General features: G+C 47.5%; 1 protein-coding gene across 3 annotated transcripts in view; it reads left to right on the top strand.

Moving 5' to 3' along the window:
- The first annotated feature begins 8,254 nt into the window (after positions 1-8,254).
- The window catches only part of mrpl23 (mitochondrial ribosomal protein L23), a 42,210-nt gene continuing 23,454 nt past the window's right edge, over positions 8,255-27,010 (top strand). Inside the window, exons 1-4 of one of the 3 annotated variants that reach the window (XM_052029297.1) lie at positions 8,255-8,364; positions 23,253-23,375; positions 25,090-25,172; positions 26,236-26,309. In XM_052029297.1, the coding sequence (XP_051885257.1) occupies positions 8,348-8,364; positions 23,253-23,375; positions 25,090-25,172; positions 26,236-26,309 (297 nt within the window). In that variant the 5' untranslated portion in view covers positions 8,255-8,347. Of the gene's footprint in view, positions 8,365-8,390; positions 8,411-13,081; positions 13,217-23,252; positions 23,376-25,089; positions 25,173-26,235; positions 26,310-27,010 lie in introns of those variants that run through there. The other 2 variants (XM_052029299.1, XM_052029298.1) reach the window with 2 other exon arrangements.

Below are 27,010 nucleotides of genomic sequence, written 5' to 3'. Positions count from 1 at the left end.
TTTGGCTGTCTGAAGGTAAGAGAGTACATAGATCAAATTTTGCTTAAAACTCATGGTCTACCAATGATGTCTGCCCTCCTGTATGCTTTTGAGACATGGACTACCTACATCAGGCACCTCTAAATGTTGGTACCACAAACATTATCTCTGCAAATTCCTCTAAACCCACCGTCAGGAAAGTAAGCCAACATCAATATACTTTCCCAGGTGAACACCCCCATCATTGAGGCTGTAACCATGCTCAGTCAACTCCAATGGGCAGGCCAAATCACTCACACGCCTGATACCAGACTCTTGAACAGACACTCGATGCCACAGCATGAAATTACCTGTTAGACAGAGAAAATGATTGAAGGATGTTCTTAAAAGCTTCTGGAGAAAGTGTAAGATCCCAACCAACTTGTGGGAATCCCTGACCCATTACTACTTAGAATGGAGAAGGGCCATTTGGGATGGCACAGAGAACCTTGAGTACTTTTGTTAGGAGCATGAAGAAGCCCAGTATAAATAGCAGAAGAAGTTTACCACTTCCCTTTCAACTGCCATCAAGAACCTTTGGCCTCCCTCTGGTCCCACATTTGCCCCATCATCGACCCAGGAATCAACAGAACTGGTGTGGATGGAAGTCTTCCATGGCCCATGGGAGCGGAAGTTTGAGTGTGACTTCCCTACTCTTAAATTGTATGTCTTGGCCAATAAGGTGTTCTGTTTCTTCTTAATCACATTATTTTCATGCCCCATTTTATTGAGGGATCCATGGACGTATACTCCATGCGCCTGCTGTCTTTCTACACTTCTCAGCATCCTGACATTTGCTCTCTTTGAAGCTTGTGAAGTGCTTTGCTTTATCTTGATGTTATGAAAGGGCCATACATAAATGCATGACTTTTCTTTAGGACACCCTTTTGCATGATCACGTTCTTAAATCCATTTATGAGACGTGGGCTTTGTTGGCAAGGACAATGTTTATTACTCGTCCTTACTTGCCCTTGAGAAGTGGTGAGAGCCTTCTAGTGATGGCACACCTATTGTTTTGCTGGGGAAGGTAGTGTTGTTGGGGAGGGAGTTCCAGGATGGTGAAACAAAAGTCATGCATTTCCAAGTCAGGATGATGTGTGACTTGGAGGGGAACCTCAAGGAACCTGTTCCCTATGTCCTTCTAGGTGGTAGAGTTGCTGTTTCACTAATCTATGTGAATAACTGCAGTGTATTTTATAGAAGCAACACACTGCAGCCAAGGTGCACAGATGAATGCGGAGATGGATGGGACACCGATCAATAGGATGCTATCTAGTAGTGAAGGAAATCACCAAGTTCACAAATTTGTTTAATAACACTGAAACACCATGAACAATGCCCAGCTAACCCTTTATCATTGCTCAATGCCAAGCTAACCCTTTATCATTACTCATTGCCCAGCTAACCCTTTATCATTACTCAATGCCCAGCTAACCCTTTATCATTACTCATTGCCCAACTAACTCTTTATCATTACTCAATGCCCAGCTAACCCTTTATCATTACTCAATGCCCAGCTAACCCTTTATCATTACTCAATGCCCAGCTAACCCTTTGTCATTACTCAATGCCCAGCTAACCCTTTATCATTACTCATTGCCCAGCTAACCCTTTGTCATTACTCAATGCCCAGCTAACCCTTTGTCATTACTCATTGCCCAGCTAACCCTTTGTCATTACTCAATGCCCAGATAACCCTTTGTCATTATTCAATGCCCAGCTAACCCTTTGTCATTACTCAATGCCCAGCTAACCCTTTATCATTGCTCAATGCCCAGCTAACCCTTTATCATTACTCAAACAACTCTGAACCTCCACCTCCAAAAGCTGGGCAAAATACCATATTATGTGACCTCAGACTCACTAAGAACATTTATAACTCAAAGTGACTCCTTTCATTCGTACATTTAAACACCCATCAAAACTGCTTTCTACAATATGAAATATATTGACATTTCATTTGGTCTGAATTTGAAGTTGACTGTCATCATCATGGAACAAATAAAATTAGAGGATGATTTCATCCTTCTGTATAGGTGCTGAGCAATATATGTTTAAATTTAGTTCTTATTTTCTGACTGGGACTTGCAAAGTTGACAAGCAGCGGACTAATTGACTGAAGTGGTAAGATGCCCTTTCTTTCCATTTTATATGGACTACTGGTAGTCTGGAACAGAATTAGATCTTGGAGTATGAAGTTATCAATGCAGACTCCAATATCTAGGCCTAGAGGTTCATTGGCAACATCCCTTTTTCTCAGATGAATACCAAAGTAAGCAATCTGCCATATTTGTTTGGGAGGTTTCAAAGGGATCTTACATGTGTGTTGGACATATGGTAAATGCTGATTAAAATAATTAAATAAGTCAAGTCTCTTTGGAATTCTTTTGTGGTACTAGTCATGAAGTGATAAACTCGCACTCGGTGTTATCAGGTTGCAAGAACCCTTCAGCAGGGTTTATTCACCACATACCAGTAAGTTGTTGGTTTGTTTTTCACTTTAGGCAGTCAGTTACTAGTTGGGCAGGTCTTGGCCTATTTTCTGATTCCTAAAACAATCCTGTTCTTTTTCTAGTGTTGTCCTTTAAACAGTTTTGCTGTGGTCATGTCTGTTACGGCAGTGCTGCCGTTATGGCGAGAGGACGAGGGTGATTATCACATTGAAATGAATGAGGCTGCAATGGCGTGGAACAACACATGAGACAGGAAAGTACAATGTGATCCATGAGAAGAAAGAATGCATTGCACAGCAGACTATACCCACGACAGGGGGTACTTCAGTCACCGAACTTCTCCACTGACCATCAAAGCATCTTCCCTTCACAAAGGGGGCTACCATTAAGCTATGTTAACTGCTGCAGGCATAACTTGGGCCATGACTGTTGAAGACACTGGAGGTATTGAGTCAGAGTGTGGTAATGCCCAGCTAGATATTCTGCAGAGAAATGCTGTTAGCTGCAATGCATGCGTCAACACATTCTGGACTTCCCTGCTGAGCACCGCAGTGTGGAAGGGTGGAACGCACTGGAGGTGACTGACCTGTCACCCTGCTCCTGCGGCCACCGCTGAATGCAGCCCCATTTATTTCAGTGGGGTCAGCAACCTTCATTAAGAAGTAATGTTAGCTAAGCTTATCATTCATTAGTTCATCTTTCCAATTAGCCAACTTTTTAGAATGTTTCAAGTAATCGTATTTTTTAAAGAATTATTCACATTAATTTCAACTGTTGCTAAGATCTGACTATCAGAAGCATTTAAAAACAGTGAAGCAAGCCTTTGACAGGACGACCAGTGCTGGGCCCAAAGCTTCACAATGAGAATCCAGAGGCCTGGTTGATTCTGGCAGCCCAATTTCCTCACAAAATCATCATGGAACCAAGGCCTTGAGTTTGCTGGGAGCTGTGCTTCCACTCAGGATTGGTATTGGGGAGGAAGGGGTGGGGGGGGATGGTGGAGTGTGCGGGGCAGGTCGGATCAAGCGTGACCCAGCCCATTAACTTGTCACAGGCTCCTGTCACATGCAGCAGCAAGTGACATCTGGGAAAGCTAACAGTTTACAGTCCGTTGTGTTGGGGAGATTATCATCCGTAGAATCAGGCAAAGCCGGACAAGAAAGCAATGGGCTTTCATTGCTTTGTGCTGCAGTTTCCCAAGTGTGGAAGTTGTCATTTGAGATTTTCGAGTCTGTTCCCTCTAAAATGCAGATGATTTGCCATCTCAGGCAGAAATGACATGCCTGTTTGACCCATGCAAACAGAACAGCAGATGCCTCTCCTATGTAGCCAGAGTCACCCTCTGGGGGGGTCTGCTTCATTTTCCCTCCAACTCCAGACAAGGACTGGATAAATGGACGATGCAATACGTTATAAGCACCTGACAATGTTGGCCTCCAAGCTGTTGCTAAGCATCCATAGCAACACGGTGAGCTGCCATGGAAACCGTTAAAGACGTCAGGAGAAGATCCATCATGGTGGGTAGATGGAGCGGATGGTTTGTCCCACAAAGGACAAAAAAATGTCCATTATCTGTGCAAAGTCCCAATATAAATTTCAACTGGATTGTTTTATGCTCTTAGCCGTTGTTAACAGCATTTCAGGTGTCAGTCCCTGAGTTTATAGAGGCTAGGATTAGATTATTTGTTGTCACTCACCATGGTCATCACTCATCCCTGGACACTTTTCTGATGCTACAATGATGACAACACTTTAACGGGATGAGGCAGTAAAACACATTGGGTATCCTAAGAGGGTGAAAGGTGATGTGTAATTTCAGGCTTATCTCTGACTGTCAAAATGGATGGCTCCAAAATTGTCTTTTAACCTTCCACATGTCATTCCCTGATGCGTGGAAACAAAATGTTCAGCGACTTCACCTGTTGGTGAGAAAGCACAACAGGAGTGGGAAGGGTTCAGGAGGGAGGGAGGGGAAGGAGTGAGGAGAGAAATTGGGAGTTAGAGGGAAAGAAAGGGGTGAGAGATGGAGGAGGGATGGGGGAAAAGGGAAGGTGGAAGGGGAAACCGGAAGATGAGAAGGGAAGTGGAAGGGTGCAGGCAAGTAGGGAGTTTCCTTGCTCACGTTTGACCTGATGCCATGAGAGTGTACGGGGTCTAAAGTTACTGTTGAGCACTCTGAAGGGTACTCCCTCTCACCTGTTGAGTGGTAAAATGCACCAGGCTCCTTCATCCCAATCCCTGAAGACTCTCTGTCCCACTTGCTGGACAGACCCACCAAAGGTACTGGCACAATAGTATACATAACACCATAAGATATAGGAGCAGAATTAGGCCATTCAGCCCATCCAGCCAGCTCCACCATTCAATCATGGCTGAGTTTTTTCAACCCCATTCTCCCACCTTCCCCCTTACCAATCAAGAACCTATCAATCTCTGCCCTAAATACACCAAATGACTTGGACTCCACAGCCCTCTGTGACAACTAATTCCACAGCTTCATCACTTTGTAGCTGGAGAAATTCCTCCTCATCTCAGTTTTAAAGGGACGTTCCTTTATTCTAAAGCTGAGCCCCCAGATCCTAGACTCTCCTACTAATAGAAACAATCATTGCCACGTCCACTCTATTCAAGCCTTTCTGTATCTGGTAGGTTTCAATGAGATCTCCCCTCATCCTGAACTCCATCGAGTACAGGCCCAGAACCATCAAACGCTCCTCATACATTAAACCTTTCATTCCTGGGATCATTCTTGTGAATGCTGGACCCTCTCCAGGGCCAGCACATCCTTCCTTAGATATGGGGCCCAACATTGATCAGAATATTCCAAGTGTGGAATATACAGGTGAGAGGGGAGTACCCCTGGAGTAGTCAACGTTACTGTCAGACCCCATACATTCTCATGGCATCAAGTCAAACATGAGCAAAGAAACTTCCTCCTAATTATCACCTGCCTTGTTGCTGCAGCAGATTAATCAGTGCTTCCCCATGTAAACAATGTCTTAAAGGATTTCCCGCGGGTGCTCTAGATTCCTCCCACATCCCAAAGAGGTGGGTTACTTGGCTACTGTAAATTACCCCTAGTGTCAGTGGCTGACAGGAGAATCAAGGACGGAGGGTGTTAATGGGCATGTGTGAGAGAATAGATTGTGTGGAAAAAAGTGAGGGAATGGAACTGATGGGATTGCACTGAGAGCCAGCATAGACTTGATGGGCTGAATGGCCTCCTTCTGCGTTGCAAGGGAATATGATGGGCTCCATATGCCACATGCGCATACTGCACCATAGCGCTGTCTGATGACGAAGGTTCACAGTGAAACTCTGGAAAACACGGACCACTTCCCATAACTCAGCAGCCACTCCTCGGTGAAAGCAGACGTTGCAGCTGAAATTCAACATCACCTTCAATGAGTCAGCACAGTCTTTGGTTGACTGAGGAAAAACATGCTTGAAGATTGAGACTTTAGACCTGGCACTAAACACATGGTCAATTGGCTATCAGCAATTCTGCTCTTCTCTATGCTTTTGACACCTGGATCACCCAGGGCAGGCACCTCAAGGCCATAGAAGAATACCAATATGACCCCTGCAAATTTCCTCCTCTTGAAGAATAAGTGAACCATCGTCAAAGTCCTTTCTCAGACCAAGATCCCAGTATTGAGGCCATAGTTAGACTCATTTGGCTTGTTGGGAAAAACATGTTGCTCTCATGCCTGACACCAGACTTTTAAAACACGCACTTTGTTCTTCTCAGAGGAAAAGATTCAAGGATGTTCTCAAAGCCTCCTTGAAGAATTGCCATATCCCCACTGACTCCTGGGAATCTCTGGCCCATAACTGTTCAAGGGAACGCTTAGGACATTACTGAGAACATTGAGTGCACACAGAAACTCTGTGTAAGTGTGGGGAAGAAGCATACCATCTCACAAACTATCCTCCTGCCCTCCTCATCACTCTGACCCTGGCCTATGTATGGAAGAGTCTGTGGTTCCCACAATAGCCTCACATCACCTCAGAACTGGGCTGTACAGTGGCACTAGTGACTCATAGCACCAGAGACTGGGGCTCAATTCTGACCTCGGATGTTGTCTGTGCAGATTTTGCATGTTCTCCTTGTGGCCATGTGGATTTCCTTTGGGTGCTCTGGTTTCCTCCTACATCTGAAAGACCTGCGGGTTGGTACGTTAATTGGCCACTGTAAATTTTCCCTTATGCAGGTGAATGGTAGATTCTGGGGGGAGTTGATGAGCATTGATGGGAGTGGGGAGAATGGGACAAATGTAAAGAGGTGGTTGATGATCGGCATGGACTTGGTAAATTGGTTTATTATTGTCACACGTACCGGGGTACAGTGAAAAATCTGTCTTGCATACCATTCATACAGATCAAATCATTACAACAGTGCATTGAGGTAGTACAAAGTAAAACAATGACAGAGTGCAGAATAGAGTGTTACAGTTACAGAGAAAGTGCAGTGCAGGTAGACAATAAGGTGCAAGGTCATAATGAGGTAGACTGTGAGGTCAAGAGTCCATCTTATTATATTAGGGAACCGTTCAATAGTCTTATAACAGCGGGATGGAAGCTGTCCTTGAGCCTGTCGGTACATGCTTTCAGGTTTTGTATCTTCTGCCTGATGGGAGGAGGGAGAAGAGAGAATGTCTGGGGTGGGTGGTGTCTGTGATTATGCTGGCTGCTTTACTGAGGCAGCGAGAAGTATAGACAGAGTCCATGGAGGGGAGGCTGGTTTCTGTGACATGCTGAGCTTGTCCACAGTTTCTTGCTGTCATGGGCAGAGCAGTTGCCATACCAAGCCGTGATGCATCGGGATAGGATGCCTTCTATGGTGCATTGATAAAAATTGGTGAGGGTTGACTGGGACGTGCCAAATTTCTTTAGACTCCTGAGGAAGTAGAAGCGCTGGTGAGCTTTCTTGGCCGTGGCGTCTACGTGATTGAACCAGGACAGACTATTGGTGATGTTCACTCCTAGGAACTTGAAGTTCTCAACCCTCTCGACCTCAGCACCATTGATGTAAACAGGAGCACGTGCACTGCCCCCCCTTCCTGAAATCAATGTCCAGCTCTTTTGTTTTGCTGACATTGAGGGAAAGGTTGTCGTCATGATACCATGTCACTAAGCTCTCTTATCTCCTTCCTGTACTCCGACTTATCATTATTTGAGATGTGGCCTACTAAGGTGGTATCAGCTGCAAACTTGTAGATGGAGTTAGAGCAGAATCTGGCCACACAGTCATTATTCTCAACTTGGTGGGTTGAAGGGGCAGTTTCCATGCTGTATCTCTCTCTATAACTTTACAAGAACCCACAAAACTGGAGAGGATGTAAGTATCAAGGGATTGCCTGTGAAAAATAGCGTACATTCAGCATAAGGACTGTCGCAGTTCAAGAAGGTGGTCACCTCCACTTTCTGAAGGAAAATAAATGCTTACCTTGTCACTGGTACCCAAATCCAGAAAAGAGGGGAGAATGGAGAAAAGGAGAACGGAAAGGTGGGAGGGGGAAAGGTAGATGAAGAGGTTAAAAAAGGGAGGGGGATAGAATGACTGAAGTAGGGGGGAGGGAAGGACGAGCGGCTCAGGGAGGGGGATAGAATGACTGAAGTAGGGGGGAGGGAAGGACGAGCGGCTCAGGGAGGGGGATAGAATGACTGAAGTAGGGGGGAGGGAAGGACGAGCGGCTCAGGGAGGGGGAAAGAGGAAGGTGCCGCTCAGCCGTGTTATCGCCTGGCGCCGCCAGGGACCGCTGTGGGGCGGCGGCGCCGAGCGTCGTCCGGCCGCGCTGCCGCCTGGCGCCGCCAGGGACCGCTGTGGGGCGGCGGCGCCGAGCAGGAGCGGGGCGGCGCTGCGCTGCGCTGCGATGGCGCGGAGAGTGATGTGAGTGAACGGCGAGGCCGCGGGAGGCGGGCGTCTCCGTGATTCGGTGACTGCTGTGATGTCCGGGCCGGGTCGGGCTGGGCTGAACGCGGGGCTGGTTCTAAGTGGCGATCGGGCTTCGCTTCTCGCCGTGGCCCCGTGTGAGAGGCGGTCGCGGTTGCAGATCCAGGCCGGGAAGGTTAAATTGGGGGGAGGGAACTCTCCGGCCTCAAGACACAGCTCCGTCCCCCCCCCAATCCTCCCCCCGTCCCCCCCCCAATCCTCCCCCCGTCCCCCCCCCAATCCTCCCCCCGTCCCCCCCCCCAATCCTCCCCCCGTCCCCCCCCAATCCTCCCCACCAGTCCCCCTCCATCCTCCCCCACCATCCCTCCTCCATCTTCCTCCACCCACATCCCCCCTCCATCCTCCCCACCCCGTCCCCCCTCCATCCTCCCCCACCCCGTCCCCCCTCCATCCTCCCCCACCCCGTCCCCCCTCCATCCTCCCCCACCCCGTCCCCCCTCCATCCTCCCCCACCCCGTCCCCCCTCCATCCTCGCCCACCCCGTCCGCCCCCATCCTCCCCCACCCCAACCCTCCCCGTCCTCTCTTCCCTCCCCGTCCTCTCTTCCCCCCTCCTTCCCCCCCTCCTTCCCCCCCTCTCCCTCCCCCCCGTCCCCCCTCCCCGTCCTCCCCCTCCCTCCCCCGCCTCCCCCCCTCCCCCCCCTCCCCGTCCTCCCGTCCTCTCTCCCCCCGCCGTCCCCCCCTCCTTCCCCCCTCCTTCCCCCCCTCCTTCCCCCCCTCCCTCCCCCCCTCCCCTCCCCCCCTCCCCTGTCCTCCCTCCCCCCTCCCCCACGCCCCCCTCCCCCTCCCCCCCTCCCCCTCCCCCCCTCCCCGTCCCCCCTCCCCGTCCTCCCGTCCTCCCCGTCCTCCCGTCCCTCCCCTCCCCCTCCCCCCCTCCTCCCTCCCCCCCCTCCCTCCCCCCTCCCCCCTCCCCGTCCTCCCGTCCTCCCCTCCCCCCTCCCCCCCTCCTCCCTCCCCCCTCCCCCCTCCTCCCTCCCCCCTCCTCCTCCCCTCCCCCCTCCCCCCCTCCCTCCCCCCTCCCCCCCTCCTCCCTCCCCCCTCCCCCCCGTCCTCCCCCCTCCCCCCCGTCCTCCCTCCCCCCTCCCCCCCGTCCTCCCTCCTCCCCCCCGTCCTCCCTCCCCCCTCCCCCCTCCCCCCGCTCCCTCCCCCCCTCCCCCCTCCCCGTCTTCCCTCCCCTCCCTCCCTCCCCCTCCCCCCTCCCCCTCCCCCCTCCCCCTCCCCCTCCCCGTCTTCCCTCCCCCTCCCTCCCTCCCCCTCCCCCCCTCCCCCCTCCCCCTCCCTCCCTCCCTCCCCCCTCCCCCTCCCTCCCTCCCCCCCTCCCCCTCCCTCCCTCCCCCCCTCCCCCTCCCCCTCCCTCCCTCCCCCCCTCCCCCCTCCCCCTCCCTCCCCCCCTCCCTCCCCCCTCCCTCCCCCCTCCCCCCTCCCTCCCCCTCCCCCTCCCTCCCTCCCCCCTCCCCCTCCCTCCCTCCCCCCTCCCCCTCCCTCCCTCCCTCCCTCCCCCTCCCCCTCCCTCCCTCCCCCTCCCCCTCCCTCCCCCTCCCCCTCCCTCCCCTCCCCCTCCCCCTCCCTCCCCCTCCCCCTCCCCCTCCCCCTCCCTCCCCCTCCCCTCCCCCTCCCCCTCCCCTCCCCTCCCCTCCCCCTCCCCCTCCCCCTCCCCCTCCCCTCCCCCTCCCCTCCCCTCCCCTCCCCCTCCCCCTCCCTCCCCTCCCCCTCCCCCTCCCTCCCCTCCCCCTCCCTCCCTCTCCCCCTCCCCCTCCCTCCCTCTCCCCCTCCCCCTCCCTCCCTCTCCCCCTCCCCCTCCCTCTCCCTCTCCCCCTCCCCTCCCTCTCCCCTCTCCCCCTCCCCCTCCCTCCCTCTCCCCTCCCCCTCCCTCTTCCCCTCCCCTCTCCCCCTCCCTCCCCCTCCCCTCTCCCCCTCCCCTCCCTCCCTCCCTCTCCCCCCTCCCCCTCCCCCTCCCGTCTCCCCCCTCCCTCCCCCCTCCCCCTCCCCCCTCCCGTCCTCCCCCCTCCCCCCTCCCCGTCCTCCCGTCCTCCCCCCTCCCGTCCTCCCCCCTCCCCCCCTCCTCCCTCCCCCCCCCTCCCCCCTCCCCCTCCCCCCTCCTCCCTCCCCCCTCCTCCCTCCCCCCTCCTCCCTCCCCCCTCCCCCCTCCCCCCTCCTCCCTCCCCCCTCCCCCCTCCCCCCCCTCCCTCCCCCCTCCCCCCCCCCTCCCTCCCCCCTCCCCCCCCTCCTCCCTCCCCCCTCCCCCCGTCCTCCCCCCTCCCCCCCGTCCTCCCTCCCCCTCCCCCCGTCCTCCCTCCCCCTCCCCCCCTCCTCCCCCTCCCCCCCTCCCTCCCCCCTCCCCCCCGTCCTCCCTCCCCCCTCCCCCCGTCCTCCCTCCCCCCTCCCCCGTCCTCCCTCCCCCCTCCCCCCCTCCCCGTCTTCCCTCCCCCTCCCTCCCCCTCCCCCCCTCCCCCCCTCCCCCTCCCTCCCTCCCCCCTCCCCCCTCCCCCTCCCTCCCCCCTCCCTCCCTCCCTCCCCCCCTCCCTCCCTCCCTCCCTCCCCCCTCCCCCTCCCTCCCTCCCCCCTCCCCCTCCCTCCCTCCCCCTCCCCCTCCCTCCCTCCCCCCTCCCCCTCCCTCCCTCCCCCCCTCCCCTGCCTCCCTCCCTCTCCCCTCCCCTCCCCTGCCTCCCTCCCTCTCCCCTCCCCTCCCCTGCCTCCCTCCCTCTCCCCTCCCCCTGCCTCCCTCTCCCCTCCCCCTGCCTCCCTCTCCCCTCCCCCTCCCTCCCTCTCCCCCTCCCTCCCTCTCCCCCTCCCCCTCCCTCCCTCTCCCCCTCCCCCTCCCTCCCTCCCTCTCCCCCTCCCCCTCCCTCCCTCCCTCTCCCCCTCCCCCTCCCTCCCTCCCTCTCCCCCTCCCCCTCCCTCTCCCCCTCCCCCTCCCTCTCCCCCTCCCCCTCCCTCTCCCCTCCCCCTCCCTCTCCCCCTCCCCTCCCTCCCTCCCTCCCTCCCTCCCTCCCTCTCCCCCTCCCTCCCTCCCTCCCTCTCCCCCTCCCTCCCCCTCCCCTCCCTCCCTCTCCCCCTCCCTCCCTCCCTCCCTTCCCTCCCTCCCTCCCTTCCCTCCCTCCCTCCCCCCCTCCCTTCCCCCCCCCTCCCTTCCCCCCCCCTCCCTTCCCCCCCCCTCCCTTCCCCCCCCTCCCTTCCCCCCCCTCCCTTCCCCCCCCCTCCCTTCCCCCCCCTCCCTTCCCCCCCCCTCCCTTCCCCCCCCCCTCCCTTCCCCCCCCCTCCCTTCCCCCCCCCTCCCTTCCCCCCCTCCCTCCCTTCCCCCCCTCCCTCCCTCCCCCTCCCTCCCTTCCCCCCTCCCTCCCTCCCTCCTCCCTCCCTCCCCCTCCCTCCCTTCCCCCCCCTCCCTTCCCCCCCCCCTTCCCCCCCCTTCCCCCCCCTCCCTTCCCCCCCCCTCCCCCCCCCCCCCTCCCTTCCCCCCCCCTTCCCCCCTCCCTCCCTTCCCCCCCCCTTCCCCCCTCCCTCCCTCCCTTCCCCCCCTCCCTCCCTTCCCCCCCTCCCTCCCTCCCTCCCTTCCCCCCCTCCCTCCCTCCCTTCCCCCCCCCTCCCTCCCTCCCTCCCTTCCCCTCCCTCCCTCCCTCCCTCCCTCCCTTCCCCTCCCTCCCTCCCTTCCCCTCCCTCCCTCCCTCCCTTCCCCTCCCTCCCTCCCTCCCTCCCCTCCCCCCCTTCCCCCCCTCCCCTCCCCCCCCCCTCCCCTCCCCCCCCCTCCCTCCCTCCCCTCCCCCCCCCGTCCTCCCTCCCCCCCCTCCCCGTCCTCCCTCCCCCCCCTCCCCGTCCTCCCTCCCCCCCCCTCCCCGTCCTCCCTCCCCCCCCTCCCCGTCCTCCCTCCCCCCCCTCCCCGTCCTCCCTCCCCGTCCTCCCTCCCCGTCCTCCCTCCCTCCCCCGACGTCCTCTCCTCCCCGTCCCACCCCATCCTCCCCCGTCCCTCCGCGTCCTCTCTCCCTCCCCCTTGCCCATCCACCTCCCCTTACCCCATCCCCCCACTGGCCCCGTCTCTCATCCTCTCTCTTGCCCCGTTCCCCCTGCCCCCCTTCATCTTCCTCTCCTGCGCCCCCCACCCCTGTCCCACCCTCTCCCCAGTTCTGCCCACTCTCCAACCCTCTGTGCCCCTCTCCCTGTCCACCGCAACGCTGCATCGCCCACCTCCTCCAGTCCTTTTCCACCCCCGTTCTATACCACGTCCAAATCATATTTTTTTGGGTTTATTGACCAGTTGCCGCTGATTAATCGGATCTGTTGACTATCAGTCCGATCAAGATGTAAATATTACATTACTAGTTGTATTTAAATTGTAAATTGGGTTAAAACAAACTGAGACAGCTTGTGTACATCCTGGGGAAAATTGAGCTGACTGAAGGGCACCAGCTGCTGCTATTCAATTGAGCCTCAGTATACTTGGCCAGGGTGGAAGTGTTGAGATGAGCTGGAGTTCAGTTGCATTTGGTCTAACAAACAACCTGCTGGAGGAACTCAGCGGGTCAGGTAGCATCTGTGGGAGGAAAGGAATTGTCGACTCTTCAGGTTGAGACTGTGCATCAGGACCTGAAATGCCAACAATTCCTTTCTTCCCACAGATGCTGCTTGACCCGCTGAGTTCCTCCAGCAGATTGTTTGTGGATGCTGGAATGTGGATCAACAGTGTCTTGTGTCTCCAGTTGCATTTGGTCTTCTGCTCTGCTGCTGAGCTTGCCGTTGAGCCCAACGGTATAACACTAATGTGTTGAGGAGAGGGTCTGGATGTGCCTTGTGTTCTGGTACAGCTGCCGTTTTTACTGGCAATTCTATTCATTAAAATTATTTTATTTGAAAAGCAATAGCAGGTGCTGAAAATATGAAGTGAAAACAGAAAACATTGGAGATTCCCAACAGGTCAGGCAGCATCTGTGGAGGGAGAAACAGTTAATGTCTTAGATCAGTGGCCATTGGAAATGGAAAACTGCATTACTTTAATGTTTTACCCCATTCATTTGAGTGGTGTCACTAACCCTGTGGATAAAGCTGAGTGATAAATACTTGAATTATTTTACTCTAATTTTTAACCATATTTCTAATTAGTTTTAATCATTTTTAATAACTAATTATTTAAATTGTTAATCAATGTCTTTAATTATCGGTGACCATTAAAAATAGTTCTAAAAGTCTTTGACAGACTGCCTGAGGTCTGCTTGCCTCTTGGAGCTCAATCCATTCTACGGGTTAACTCTCAGTCCACCTACCCCTCTGCTTTGGGGGAAAAGGGCAGGCACTGGAGGCAGTGATTGTGGGCAATAGGTCAAGTCCAGCATGCTCTTGCTCAGTACTAACAATAGGACAACAGATGGTGAACCAAATGGGCTTTTATGACTAATTTGTTTTTAGGGGAAGAAATCTTCTGCCCTTTACCCAGTCTGGAGCACATAATGGGTGACTCCTAATTGGCCTCTTAAAGTATATTAGCTAGCCACTTGGTTGCAAAAGTACTTGGGTGCAGTGTTAGAATAAAACTGGATGGACTACCCGACAATCAACTTTTGTTCACTTTAGCATCAGTTGGTTTCGATTCTCTTGCACTAACATAAACAAGAGGGGCAAGATGAGATTGATTTCCCTTGACATAAAGGGAACTCTTGACTGAAAGTGACACCAAGAAACCATAATAACATTGAAGTCATTGCAGATTAGGGTGCACCTCCATTGGAGCCATACCTAGGCCAATCTTTTCAGCCACAGTTCATTGCCTTGAAAGTTCATTGAAACTGATTGCGGTTCAGCCATCTTAAGTGCTTCATCAGTGGCCTTCTGAATAATGCAAGATAGATGAAGGTTTTTGCTCGTGCTTGTACAGCATTCAATTTCATTTGTACTTTCACACATCATGAAGCAGTGCTCGTTCTTGTGTCTCAGTGTCCAGGTTTGGAGTGGTAAGTGGTGCTGTAAAATGGCCATCACCACCAAGGCAGAGTTTAAGTACTTCGCTGGGTGTGACATGATTATTGTTGTGTTAATATCTCTGTCATTCAGAGACATTTAAAAACAAACTTGAGATAAATGTTTACAAAAATACCAAATTATTAAACATTTAGTTAGAAGCATTTAAAACACTAAAATAAAGCAAATAATTTAAAGAAATAAGTTGTCTTCCCTTTGCCTTCTTATCCTCTCATAATCCCCATTGAAGTCAATGTGGTCTTGAATTGTGCACCAGTCTGATTCAGCACAGGAGTCAAGAGGTAATTTCTCCAGCTCGAAAGTCTACCAGTAGAATGAATGGATTCTAGACTGCTAACTTGTGCATGTGTGATACTTGCAAATTTCATTGAGGATTTTTTATTGCAATTCTAAATCCATCTTTTCTAAAATCAAAGCTACTGAGATTCTAAATTCATCCTTTCTTCTTCCTGCCCCGATACAACTTTCTAAGTGCTCATTGTTTTCAAAAAAAATCGATTTCTTTGATTTTAGCTTTTGTTTGAAAAATTAAATAGTGTATATACGCATTCCTAACAGCTCTGACCTTGATCTTTTTCTGGATGCTACCCCACCCAAAGACTTGGGGGTCAAATTCCATTTATGTGCTGATCGTGCTAAGGCTTTCTCTCCACTGCTGACAACTCCTCCACTGTCTTGATATTGTCAGACTGCTTGTCCAGTGCTCAGTCTTGGATGATAAAATAAGATATTTATTTATTAGTCACACGTACATCGAAACGCACAGTGAAATGCGTCTTTTTGCGTTACTGAGAATGTTCTGGGTGCAGCCCGCAAGTGTCGCCACGCTTCTGGCGGCAGCATAGCATGCCCACAGCTCCTAACCCGTACGTTTTTGGAATGTGGGAGGAAACTGGAGCACCCACAGGAAACCCATGCAGACACGGGGAGAACATACAAGCTCCTTACAGACAGCGGCAGGAATTGAACCCGGGTTGCTGGTGCTGTAATAGCGTTACGCTAAACTGCATCTTTCTCCAGTTAAACATTGAAAATTGAAATTATCTTTGTCCACTTCCATCTACTCCATAAGTTGTAACCGGTTTGATTTCAACTACCAACATTTGTCAACCTTCCCTCCCCAACCCACCATGACCCCTCTCTCCGGTATACTGCGATTCTCATGCATTTGACTATCTTCATCAGAAATGGTTTCTAGTTCCTGTCCTCCTTGCTGTATATATTTGGTTCAAACAAAAAGTATCGCCAGCCTATTTTTGCTGGCTTATGTTTGGCTGTTATCTCTAGTTATGGAAAATGTAGAGAGGTAAGTATAGATTGAAATTCTCCTGAATTGAGATCCCTAACTCAAATCTAATAATCAGCTCAGGCCACAAATTTCCTTGCACAGCCATAATCATAATCGTGCTTGTATTCTGTTGGTCTCCAAAAAGTCAAATTTAACAGTTTTGCATCCTTGTGTTCAACGTCTTTCATATCCTCTCCCTTTGGAACCTCCTGTAGCTCAATAGTCCTTAGATTGGCGTGACTCTGACTTTAATCTTTCTTGCCTCCTTGACTTCCAACTTCTCTCAGTTTTGAATTTACTAATCCTCCCTGTCCCTCCATGTTTTCTGACTTTGCTCTTTTAAGATTCTCTTTCCTCCATAAAACCCTTTTTAACAAAAACTTTTAATTTTCTCTCCTGTTAGATCAGCGTCAATTACTATTTAATGATCTTTATGTAACGCACCTTGGGACAATTTTCCACATGCGTGCATTATACAAATGCAAGTTAGATGTGATGGTGGAGCTAAGTAAGTGTATATCTACAAGGATGCTGATGACATGTCTGAATTTAGTTAAGATAGAGCCAGTTAGCTGTTGATAGATGGAATTTATGGAGAATAAAGTTGGGAATCGAATAGGATGGATTCAGAGGTGATGAAAGTGTGGATTTGGAACAGTGTTCCAAAAATGAAGGTTAGTGAATCTGCAGTTAATAGAATATGGATTTGAAGTGCAATTTGTGATAAATGAAGGGCTAAGTTTGTATTCAATCTGTTTTAGTTTGAATGAATAATTGGTGTAGGGTGGGGAAATAACGATTGGTAGAGATTAGTGTGTTGGATAGGTGAATGAAAATAGTGGCTTTGCTATCCTGATATTGAATTTGGACTTCTTGTTGATTCAAGCTTTGATTCCACTTTGACAGGGGATTGAGTTAAGTGTGGAAAGTGTGGAGAGATATGTATGGATTAGAGTTATCAGAAAAAGAGGTCACTAACACAAGTCTAATAATTGAACATGTTGAGCTCATTGCATAATTTCTACTATTTTCTTTACTTGTTCACGGGATGTGAACAATGCTGGCACTTATTGTCCTTCCTAATCGTTCCTGAACAGGGTTATGAATCAACCATTTTGTTAAAGATCTGGAGTCACATAGTTGGGCAAAGTGGGTGAGGATGGCGGATTTCCTTTCCTGAAAGAATTGGTGACTCCAGTGGGTTTTTACAACAGTTCATTAGTTTCATAGTACTCGTACTGAATCCAGCTTATTTTTAAAACTCCAGATTTATTTAGTTGCTTGAATTTAAATTCCCCAGCTGCCATGGTGAGATTTAAACATGTCTCCAAGACTTTGGGGGCTAGTCAAGTAACTTAACCACTGCATTCCTTATTTCTCTGGCAGCTGATGCTACCATACAGATATGCTAGTTGATCCTGTGGTTAGGCATGCTGTCAGCAAGGGCTGTAGTTGGAACAGGGAGTTCTACTTGTATTAGGAGAACCCAAGATTAAATTTCTTTTTGTTTGAAAGTTAGTTTTCTATTTATTACTAAGTATAATGCCCATGTATAGGTACTGCAGTATCCATATGTGTGAATGAGGGTATATGTTGTTCTCTAACTCTGGCGAGACTACATGACTTGGCGTGCTTTTAGAAGTTGATATTATGAAGGAATTATATTAAAGCAGGGTGGTGTTTTTACTGTTCTAATATTTAGAAGCATTGTTGCTTCTCGATTGAACTTCTGGAAGTTGGGCTTTTGTGAAATAGTAGTGTATAAAACTTCTTTTCTACAGCATAGTTATTGTCACAAATATGTTGCATTAATTATCTAAAGCTGTGGTTTTATACAAAATATTAAATACATAACCTGTAATTCAGAATTAATTAGATGAATATTAGTTTGGTGGAATGCCCCAAAGAGTTTACTCACAAATTTCATGGTTTTGCATGACACCAAGGCAGTAATTTTTTGTTATATGTTAATGCAAGTTAATTTTGTGCTGTCAGATTTTTTCTAATTATTTTGCCTTCAACCCCAACCCACCCTTTCAATGTTTCTCACTTTAAGGTGAAAAATGGATTCTAAAGTTAATAATTAAACAAAACTCTAGCTTTTTAAAAGAATCCAGATGGTGAGAGGCCAATCCTGCAAGTGGAGTATTGCCAAAAAAAGCTTTCAATCTGCCAACTGTTCTGAATTAAACTGTGTATGAACTGAACCTAACTGGCCTCAACCTGTATAGTAACGGGAATTAGTTTAGTGCTCCCTTTTTAATGGATACATAATGTTCATTTAGACTCTTAATAGATAGGTAGTTATCATGCACATAACTGGCAAAACTAAGATAAGTATTGTGATCTGGGATGGAATGCGTGGTAGAAGCCAATTTAATAGTAACTTTTCAAAAGGAAGTGGGATATGCTTGGAAAAGGTTACAAGGAAAGAACACGAGGTCCCTCAAGCCTGCTCTGCCGTTCAGCAAGATCAGAGTTGATCTAGTTGTAACTTCACCTCCACATTTCCATCTGCCTGCAGTAATTTTTCACCCTCTTGCTCATCAAGAATCTATCTCTGCCTTAACATTATTCAAAGACTTCGCTTCCACTGCCCATTGAGGGAGACAATTCCAAAGATTCATGGAGAGAAAATTTCAACACATCTTTGTCTTAAACGGGTGACCTCTATCTTCAAACAGTGACTCCTAGTTCTAGATTCACCTACAAGAGGAACCACCCTCTCCACATCCACCCTGTTAAGACCCCTTGGGATCTCTTGCATTTCACAGAACATAGAACAATACAGCACAGGAACAAGCCTGTTGGCCCACCATATCTGCGCCAACCATGTTGCCAGTCTAATCTCATCTGCCTGCACGTGTGTCTGTCTAAATGCCTCTTAAACATTGCTATCTGTTCGACTTCTACCACCTCCCCGACCAGCATATTCCCGGCTCCTACCACTCTCTGTGTTGTAAAAAAATACTTGCCTCGCACATCTTCAATCTTTCCCCCTTGCACCTTAAACCTATGCCCTCTTGTATTTGACATTTCCAGTTGCTTCTCTTCTGGACTCCTGCAGGTACAAGCCTAGCCTGTCCAATCTTCTTCCTAAGACAACCTACCCATTCTAGGTATCAGTATAATAAACCTCAATTGCTCCAAATGCATCAACATCCTTCCATAAGTAAGGAGGACAACACTGTATGCAGTACTCCAAATGAGGGAATGGAATAAATTAGATAGTTTTTTGAAAAAGCCAGTGCAGGTATGATGACCTGAATAACTACCTCTTATCTATAACTGTAAAATCTGAAATCTTAGCACAATGTTAGAAAGGAACATCTGGCTTCTCAGTGTCTGGAAACAGGACAAAGAGATCACTGTTTTATTTGTAAGATTACTATTGTTCTTATAAAATCTCTTTACCTGCGATGTTAACTCTTTTTCTCTGAAGGCTAAATACATTTGCTACTTAAATTTGACTCAGTCAACATGTTCATAGTGTAAACTATGTTCATAGTGTAACCAGTTTAAATACTTACTGTAAGCCCTCTTTGAATAATCTAATTACCAGTTTACCTTCCACTGTGGTTGGGATTTTTTGTATTGGGATGGGATGGGATGAAGATACAGTAAAGGGGGAATAATGAGAGGGAAAGGTAAACTAATTGCTGGGAAGCAGTGAAGGAATTGACGGCTAGGGTTTGGATTGGAATGAAATTCCAGTCAGGGAGAGGGGTTGAAGTTTTGCTTGGTGAGAAGGGCAGTAAGTAGCGGCTGATACACTTGCTTCATTGGGTGAGAAGTTGTGGGGGGAAGTGGAGGGTGGGGAAAGAAGGAGAAATGGGACAGTTAAGACAGATATTTTATCTGGAGTGGGATGTGATGTGGAGGGAGACTTCCAACTTATCAAAACTGAATGCAGTTCAGTTGATTCAGATAATTGATTGAAAGTACTGAAGTTCAGTTTTGTGAAAATAGCACTTTTTCCATTCTGACAAATAAATGCTGTTTAAATACATTAATGGGATTCCCTCAGCTCCCATCACCCCATCCCTTAACTGTCCTTTGTTACAAATGCATAATCTGGTGGATTTTCTGTGGTCTCAGTCACAGCAGGTAAAAGAGAATGTAATGTTTGTTACTGCTTATCTTTGTATGTTATATCTTACTTTATCAATTATGTTCTGTTTGCCTGAGCACATTTCCTTTGCACTCTTCATTTTAGCTACCAGATGTACAGTCGACACAGGAATCTCGAAGGCTGCTGCATTTCCCATCAGGAACTTCATAGGATAAATGTGCTGCTGATTGCACCCATGTCGTGTTACTGTTCTAGTCTTATTCAACCTGTGTGCTGGCTCCTGTCACTTCAATTTGATCATGCTTTCAGTATTATTTGAAGCTTTGCATTCATTATTTTAATATTACTGTGCCCCTCTGATACCATCCCATTTCTGACTTGTTTTGGCTGAGCTTTCTTCATGTGTCCCTCTATTGCTCTTTCCTTGTAAATCTGTAGCCTAGCCCATAGGTCAGTTGTATACCTTTGCATCAAGCTATCAGATGCAGCCTTCTATCATTGATCTTGCTCATCACGGAAATATTTCTCTTCATAATTCTATGAAAATTTATAATGGTACAGCAGAAAAGTAATTTTGAAGTTTACATTGTTTTAAATAGTTATGACCAGCATGACAGGGCAGTTGGCAGCAATAGGAGAGAGGAACACCAGGCTGTAGATGAGGTGAGGGTTGGACTGAGGACAAAGTTGGAAGTAAGCAGCTGAAAGGAAGAAACTTCATACTGAACTAGGTTGTGTCATAGGGACAATTGATGTTACTGGAGTTATTTAGTACTGTGGTACTCATAGAAGCTACTAACTGGGAGTAGAAGACTAATGGATTGTGCAATGATGGATCAAGAGGCAGGGCATTGGTGGGAAATAAGCCAGAGTTGGGGCCGAAAGGAGCTGAATAACAAAATAATGAACAATTAACAAGGAGTGTCTGAGGCCTTCAACTTGAGGACTCAGTGTTAGGTATTTTAAGCTGTAGTGTTACATGGCACTGTGGAGACTGCAGATAGAACATTTTTAGGATTCATGTTAGAGTGTGGACCCATGGAGGATCAATAGAAGATGTCAGGGGGGAGCTAAATTATATACTTATATTATGCAATCTATAAATTATGTTCGTAGACTGCAACGATACAGTCCATCCTGATGTTCATGCTTCATGGTTTTTCCTCCATCATTGCACATCCAGTTCTGTAAGTACAAGCCTCTGTGCCTTGCCGCTCATGTTCTTACAGCCTTGTACATTTATACCTTTCATCTCAATTGCTCCCTGCAGCACCGAGTTCTACTTCCTCACCACCCTCTTAGCTTCTCAATTCCCTTGGTGGCTGTCATATTGATGACTGTTAAATGTTGTTTTCTAACTCATTTAGAAAATGACTCTGTGTCTACTCTTTCCTGATGAGTATGACCTTGTACTCTGAAGTCATTATAAATCTTTTTTGTTGTATCCTTCCTGTGCCTCTATAGTCTTTGACTTAATATTGTGATCAGAACTTGCACCTAATGCCGTGTGGTCCAACTAAGGTTCAGTACAAGTTTAACATAACATCTACTTTATTCTATCCCCCTTGTTCTTGGTTTGTTTTCATGACCTTATTAACTCTGTTACTCCTTTTGGTGATTTGTGTATCTGGACTCTCAGATCCCTTTGCTCTTTTGTTCCATTTATATTATTTCTATGTAATTTTTGACCTTATTTTTCTTAGCAAAACATGATACCCCATTTAGTTATGTTGAAATTCATTTGTGCAGCAGTCTTACTCAGTATTGACTACTGCTACTAAATGGACATAGAGTCATAGAGCATCTCCAAGTTTAAAAATTCATCTTAATTCTAAAGTCTATACCGTTAACTGTGAACTGCCATGGACTTGGCACTGACTTTGTAAGACTCCACTTTGCTACTCTGAGTAGCTACTCTTCACCAATGTTCTCTTTATTCTGTATTACATCCAGCAAGCTAACCATTCTACTGCATCCCCTGGATCTGTATGCTCTGTTAGCATAGATTTTGGTGATTAAATGCTTGGGATCCTGAATGCGACTGCTGGCATTTACTTGATTTGTGACAGTCTCAAGTACTAATAAGGACATCTAGTTAAAGACGGTAGTCCCAAACTTGGTGTTGGTTGATGTTGTTTGTTTCAAATGTATTCCAATGCTTCATTTCCCCATGGAGTCCAGCTCTATTGTGCTGACATTACATCCAGCACTTATACTGGGAAACCAGCTCTCAGGTCCTGCGCAAGTTAGATGTGGTTCAGCATCTACAAGCCAGTTGATTTCAGTAGGGGTGCAGGGAACAAGGCAAGTTCCTTTTTAACTATGTTTTCAACTATTTAATTTTACTGATATTTAATTTTGGATCTTTTTAAAATAAGTTTACGAATGTTAGCAGATGACAGTGCTGCGGTCAGGGCTTTCCCAACTGCCAAAGCTTTTCAGGTGAGTGTCAGTGCTTCTCCAGTGTGCTGTTGGAGGCACTGCCACTTCTCAGACCTTGACACTCTTGTCTGTGATTTTTGGGCCAGCAAAGTAGGCCCTCTGCATCCTGACCAGGTAAGTTTGAGTGTGGAATGGCCGCAGATAGATTTGAAGATGGCAGGTCCAAGCCAGCAAGGTCTGACTGATTTGTAATAAAAACTGAAAATAATGGAAACACTTAACAGGTCATGCAGCATCTGTGGTAAAAGGAACAGTTAATGTTTCAGGTCGAAGACACTATCAGAACTCTGGCTTATTGTGTTGTACCTAATGATTTGCAAAATATGTTCCTAGGTAAAGTGCATTTTCTACTGACCACTGGTCAGTAGATCCTTGAATATGTTCTGTCCACCATTTTAAACGTGGTAATTTATCCACTGGTCCTTTGGCACTATATTTTTTCCCTAACAGATTATTGAATACGTTTGCTATGCTTCTAAATCGTCATGGAATGGGTTGGGGAGTAGTAGCTATGAGGCTTAGGAGAAAAGGAGTAAAAGCACCAGGATGAGAGAAGAGATTGTATTGAAAAGTATGCAGACTATTAAATTTAAAACATGCTTGAAATGGGAAAGGAAGTATGTCAGGGAAGTTTTCAGAATTTGTAACTTGTTCCATTCTGTCTGCTGAGGGCTAGAGACTGCAACCACATCATTATAGTGTACACATGGCAATGCATTATAAACCATATGTGGATATAAAATATGCTTCAGGTCCTGGGATGTCCCAAACCACTTTGTAGTCAGAAAGGTATTTTGGAAATGCAGCTGCAGTTGTAGTCTAGAGAAATATAGCAGTTAGCAAGTATGTAGAGCCCCACGAACAGTGATGAAATAAATGACTGGATTTCATTTGTTGGATAAGTATTGGGCAGGAAGGCTTTGCCTTATTGGAAAATCAGGGTGATATTATAGAGAAATCAAAAAATGAATGAAGAATGCAGACTTGAACATGATTTATTAATATAAACCCAGTGACAGAATTGTTTGTATATAATCAAATCTCTTTTATTTTTCTACAGCTATCCCCTATATCAGTATGGAAACCCTCAACTCAGGATATTTCGCACCAACTTTTTTATGACCCTTGTGAGACCTGGGAAGGAGCAACCAGAGGATACGGTCCAGTTTAGGATTCCCATGGAGTAAGTAGGAAGGGATGGAACTACACAGCAAAACTGCAGGCTTTTCTGTGAAATTAGGTGGATCTACTATTCTCATTGATTCCCTGGAGCTCTCAGTTCTTGTATTGAGGATGAACTGGTCCTCAACCCCTACCATTTCGGCCCTGTGCTATCTTCAACAGAATGTGATCCTGACTTGGGACATCTGCTAAACTGATTTATTGTAACTGGGATTGTTCTTGGACTGGTGCATTGTAATTACAGCTGAACTTATTGGGGAGCTTTTAGGAGGCTTATACCAAGTAAATACTACTTGATGGTTCCAACATGAAGCAAATTTTTAGATGTTGGTCTGATTGTAGCTGGATTCAGCCCTGCAGTCCCAGGCCTTCTGCACTTATCTGGGCAGATGTGGAGGGCCAATTGAACTGACCATTCATGTCCTGAGAGCAATAATGAGGCATCTGGCAAGTAGGCTTCAGGTGGCATAGTCAAATGAATGGGCATTCTCACCCTGTGCCAGGTTTGGCTGGTGTAGTAGGATCAGAGGAAGGTTCCCCAGTGTATCCCTGAAAGATGGGGCTCCCAGCAGTAGAGTGCCGGATGCACCAGCATTTTTTATTTGGCATGTCCTGGGTGTATAGTAGTTTTGTAAGTCCAAAACTTGGAGTGGAACCACCAGCTGGCTATAACTAGCACAATTTGGCCACTTTACTGTTATTCTATCTTTATTCTACAGTGCTGTATTTCATCCACTAGAGGGCTCAGGAGAGCTGTGCAAGATCTATGTATTTTTAAAAATGGCGAATTCTAGGCTTCAGTTTATGGAATCTGCAACTGGGAGCCAGTTTTGAAGACTTTGGATATAAGCTGATCATCAGTGTATGATATGCCAATAAAGTTACCCAATAATTCAAGTCAGTCAACCAATAACTTGGTAAACATAATGTCCAGCTGGCCATAGTTGATTAACAGTGTAAAATTCTGATTGCAAAAAACAAACTGCTAGAGGAACTGTTCTTAGCTTTCAATAAGTTGATAAAGTCAGCATAAGTTTCTAATGATGGAGCATGGGCTATTATATGACATTGTATGATGTTGCTGTTTTGTGTGACAGATTATTGTAGTGGAAAAGTTCTTGCTTAGATTGTGATTTTTTTAAAGCAATTTTTATTCATTTGCAAAACAAATACAAGTAAATATCTGATGATATCAATAAATAAGATGTTGGAGGAACTCGACGGGTCAGGCAACATCTGTGGAGGGAAATGGCTGTTGACGTTTCAGGCCGAGACCCTTCATCTGGACTGAAAGAGTGGACCCATCCTCCATAAGGAAGGCCTTAGGGCTTTCTCTTTCCATCTAGAACATAGATCCAACCAGTTCCCCTCTGCTAACGCTCTACTTCATCTGACAGAACTTGTGCTAACCCTGAACGACTTCTCTTTTGATTCCTCCCACTTGCCACAAAAAAAGCTTTCAGTCCAGATGAAGGGTCTCGACTTGAAACGTTGACAGATGCTGCCTGACCCTCTGAGTTCATCCAGCAGTTTGTTTTTGCTCCAGATTCCAGCGTCTGCAGTCTCTTGTGTCTCTCTGAAATTCTTATCTGTTTTAAAGTTGGATAATGGTCAGACTCTGACTCCTGGATGGGCAAAAGCCCTTGACATTTTTTTCTCCAAGCATTAACATCGTGATATTCTTAAGTCTTGTATTTCTAACCTGCATTGTACAGGATGACAAAACCTGATGTGAAAAATTATCTGCAAGGCATCTACAATGTCCCAGTGGCTGCAGTAAGGACCAGAATACAATACTGTAAGTAACTGTTAATATTTGTTTAAAAGAAAAGCCCACCTGCTGTGCTGATGAGTCCTCCTTTAATATTGACCAGGTCTGGCCACTTCTGATGTGTGAAAGATTTTGCCTGGTGTTCTAGATCTTCGTCTTTTTTCTATTCAACTCCAATATGCTGACTGCTGGGATACAATCCCATGAGAAACAGCCACCACCACATCACCACCCAGAAGATAGTAGCTCAGCTTATTCAGCTGGTGCGGGTAGACAGGGAACATGGAGCTGAATCCATTCTACATCTGGTGTCATTAAATGATTTTTTTTTTGCTGAACTCATTTGATAGAGTCAGTGAGTGAGAACACTTCCTGCTTTCATCTTTCTGGTTCATGGAATGAAGATCAATTTTAGCTTCCTGTTGCTGAGACTAGCCAATTTAGTCAGGGTTTGAAACTAAGAGTTTTCTTGCTCCCTATAGTTCAGTTCTGTATTAGTCAGTGAATTAGCTAAATAAGCTATTGAAGGGTTATTTTCTGCACCGCCCCCCCCCCCCCCAAAGATCAGCACTGAGTATGTCTCAATAGTTGTCCAGACTTCTACAAGAATGAAGGCTCAGTGTAGAGTAGTGCTGTCCGAAGACTGAGAGTACAGTGCAGTTCAGTGTACGCTTTACTGCTTGAATTGCTTTTACTTAGACCACATTGAAATGGAAACTGTAAAGGAATATTGAGAATGTTGAACAAAATGAAGGAAGGAAGTCAGAGGCTGTGAAAACTTTTAGGGAGTGCGGAAACCTGAAGCATAAAAGGAGTTAACATTGTAATGGGCAGCTGAGTGTTTGGCAATACTAGAAAGGGAAACTGAGAAATCTGTCTGTAAGAAAAGGTAGCTGACTGACACAATAATGAACTAGTTAATTAGATGCCTAACAAAAACAGCACATGTACGGTGCCAGGTGCAAAGACACTGTTCACCTGAGCTTATTCAACACATTGTATAATATTAGTAACTTCTCTTCAGAAGTAATATCCAAGAACATAACCTTTGATTACTTGTTGCTCATAGTTTCTCAAAATTTTTTTTTAGGTACTAACAAGAAGAGAAATCATAAGAATCAGAGGGTGAAGCGGCCTGATTATAAAGTTGCCTATGTTCAGTTAGTAAGTGAATCCAATTTCTCTTCATCTTATTTGCTATAACTCTCAAGTACTACACATGATTGGCATCTCTTCAGCTTTTAATCTGTTTCATTCCTGTTGCTTAATTTAAAATGTTCAGGTTAAATTTTCACTTTTTTCCTTGATAATAAAGGAACATTATGTGCATTCTTCCTTTAGAAGCAAATGCTTTGCTTTCCCATTCACCTCCATATACAATACAAATTAATGATTAACAAGGTCCTCCAGTGTATCTGAGACGTGAGTTACATTTTAACTAAATATTTTGTTTAATTATCATCATGGAAACTAAATTTGTAGCGCTTTTATCCAAGGCTAACCTTGTTGTGAAGTTGTTATTTGCATTGAACTTGTGGGAAGGTACATGGAATATTTGTTTTTTACAATTTTGAAGCGCCTAACATCTTTGTGGACTTAGATCTTCCCGTTGCCTGTTGGAAATGGGGTTTCAGTTTGAATGCTCCTCTTAGCACTAAAGTGCTTAAATTGCATCCATTATAAATAAGTGCACGTCAATCATAGTTGATGCCAAGGAATATCAAAAGCAGATCCCTGTCTCGCTTTCATAACAGTCTTCTCCTGGAAGTAATCATAACTGAGAGTGAACCAATATGCTAGATTTTGTACAGAAGTTTAGACTCATGATCCTATGAAAGTTGGCATTGCCTCATAATTCAAAGTAA

Source organism: Pristis pectinata, chromosome 14 (genome assembly GCF_009764475.1).
Source record: "Pristis pectinata isolate sPriPec2 chromosome 14, sPriPec2.1.pri, whole genome shotgun sequence".
In the NCBI taxonomy this organism is placed as follows: Eukaryota; Metazoa; Chordata; class Chondrichthyes; order Rhinopristiformes; family Pristidae; genus Pristis; species Pristis pectinata.
Note: the sequence above shows the minus strand (reverse complement) of the source record. Positions and strands in the feature narration are given on the sequence as shown.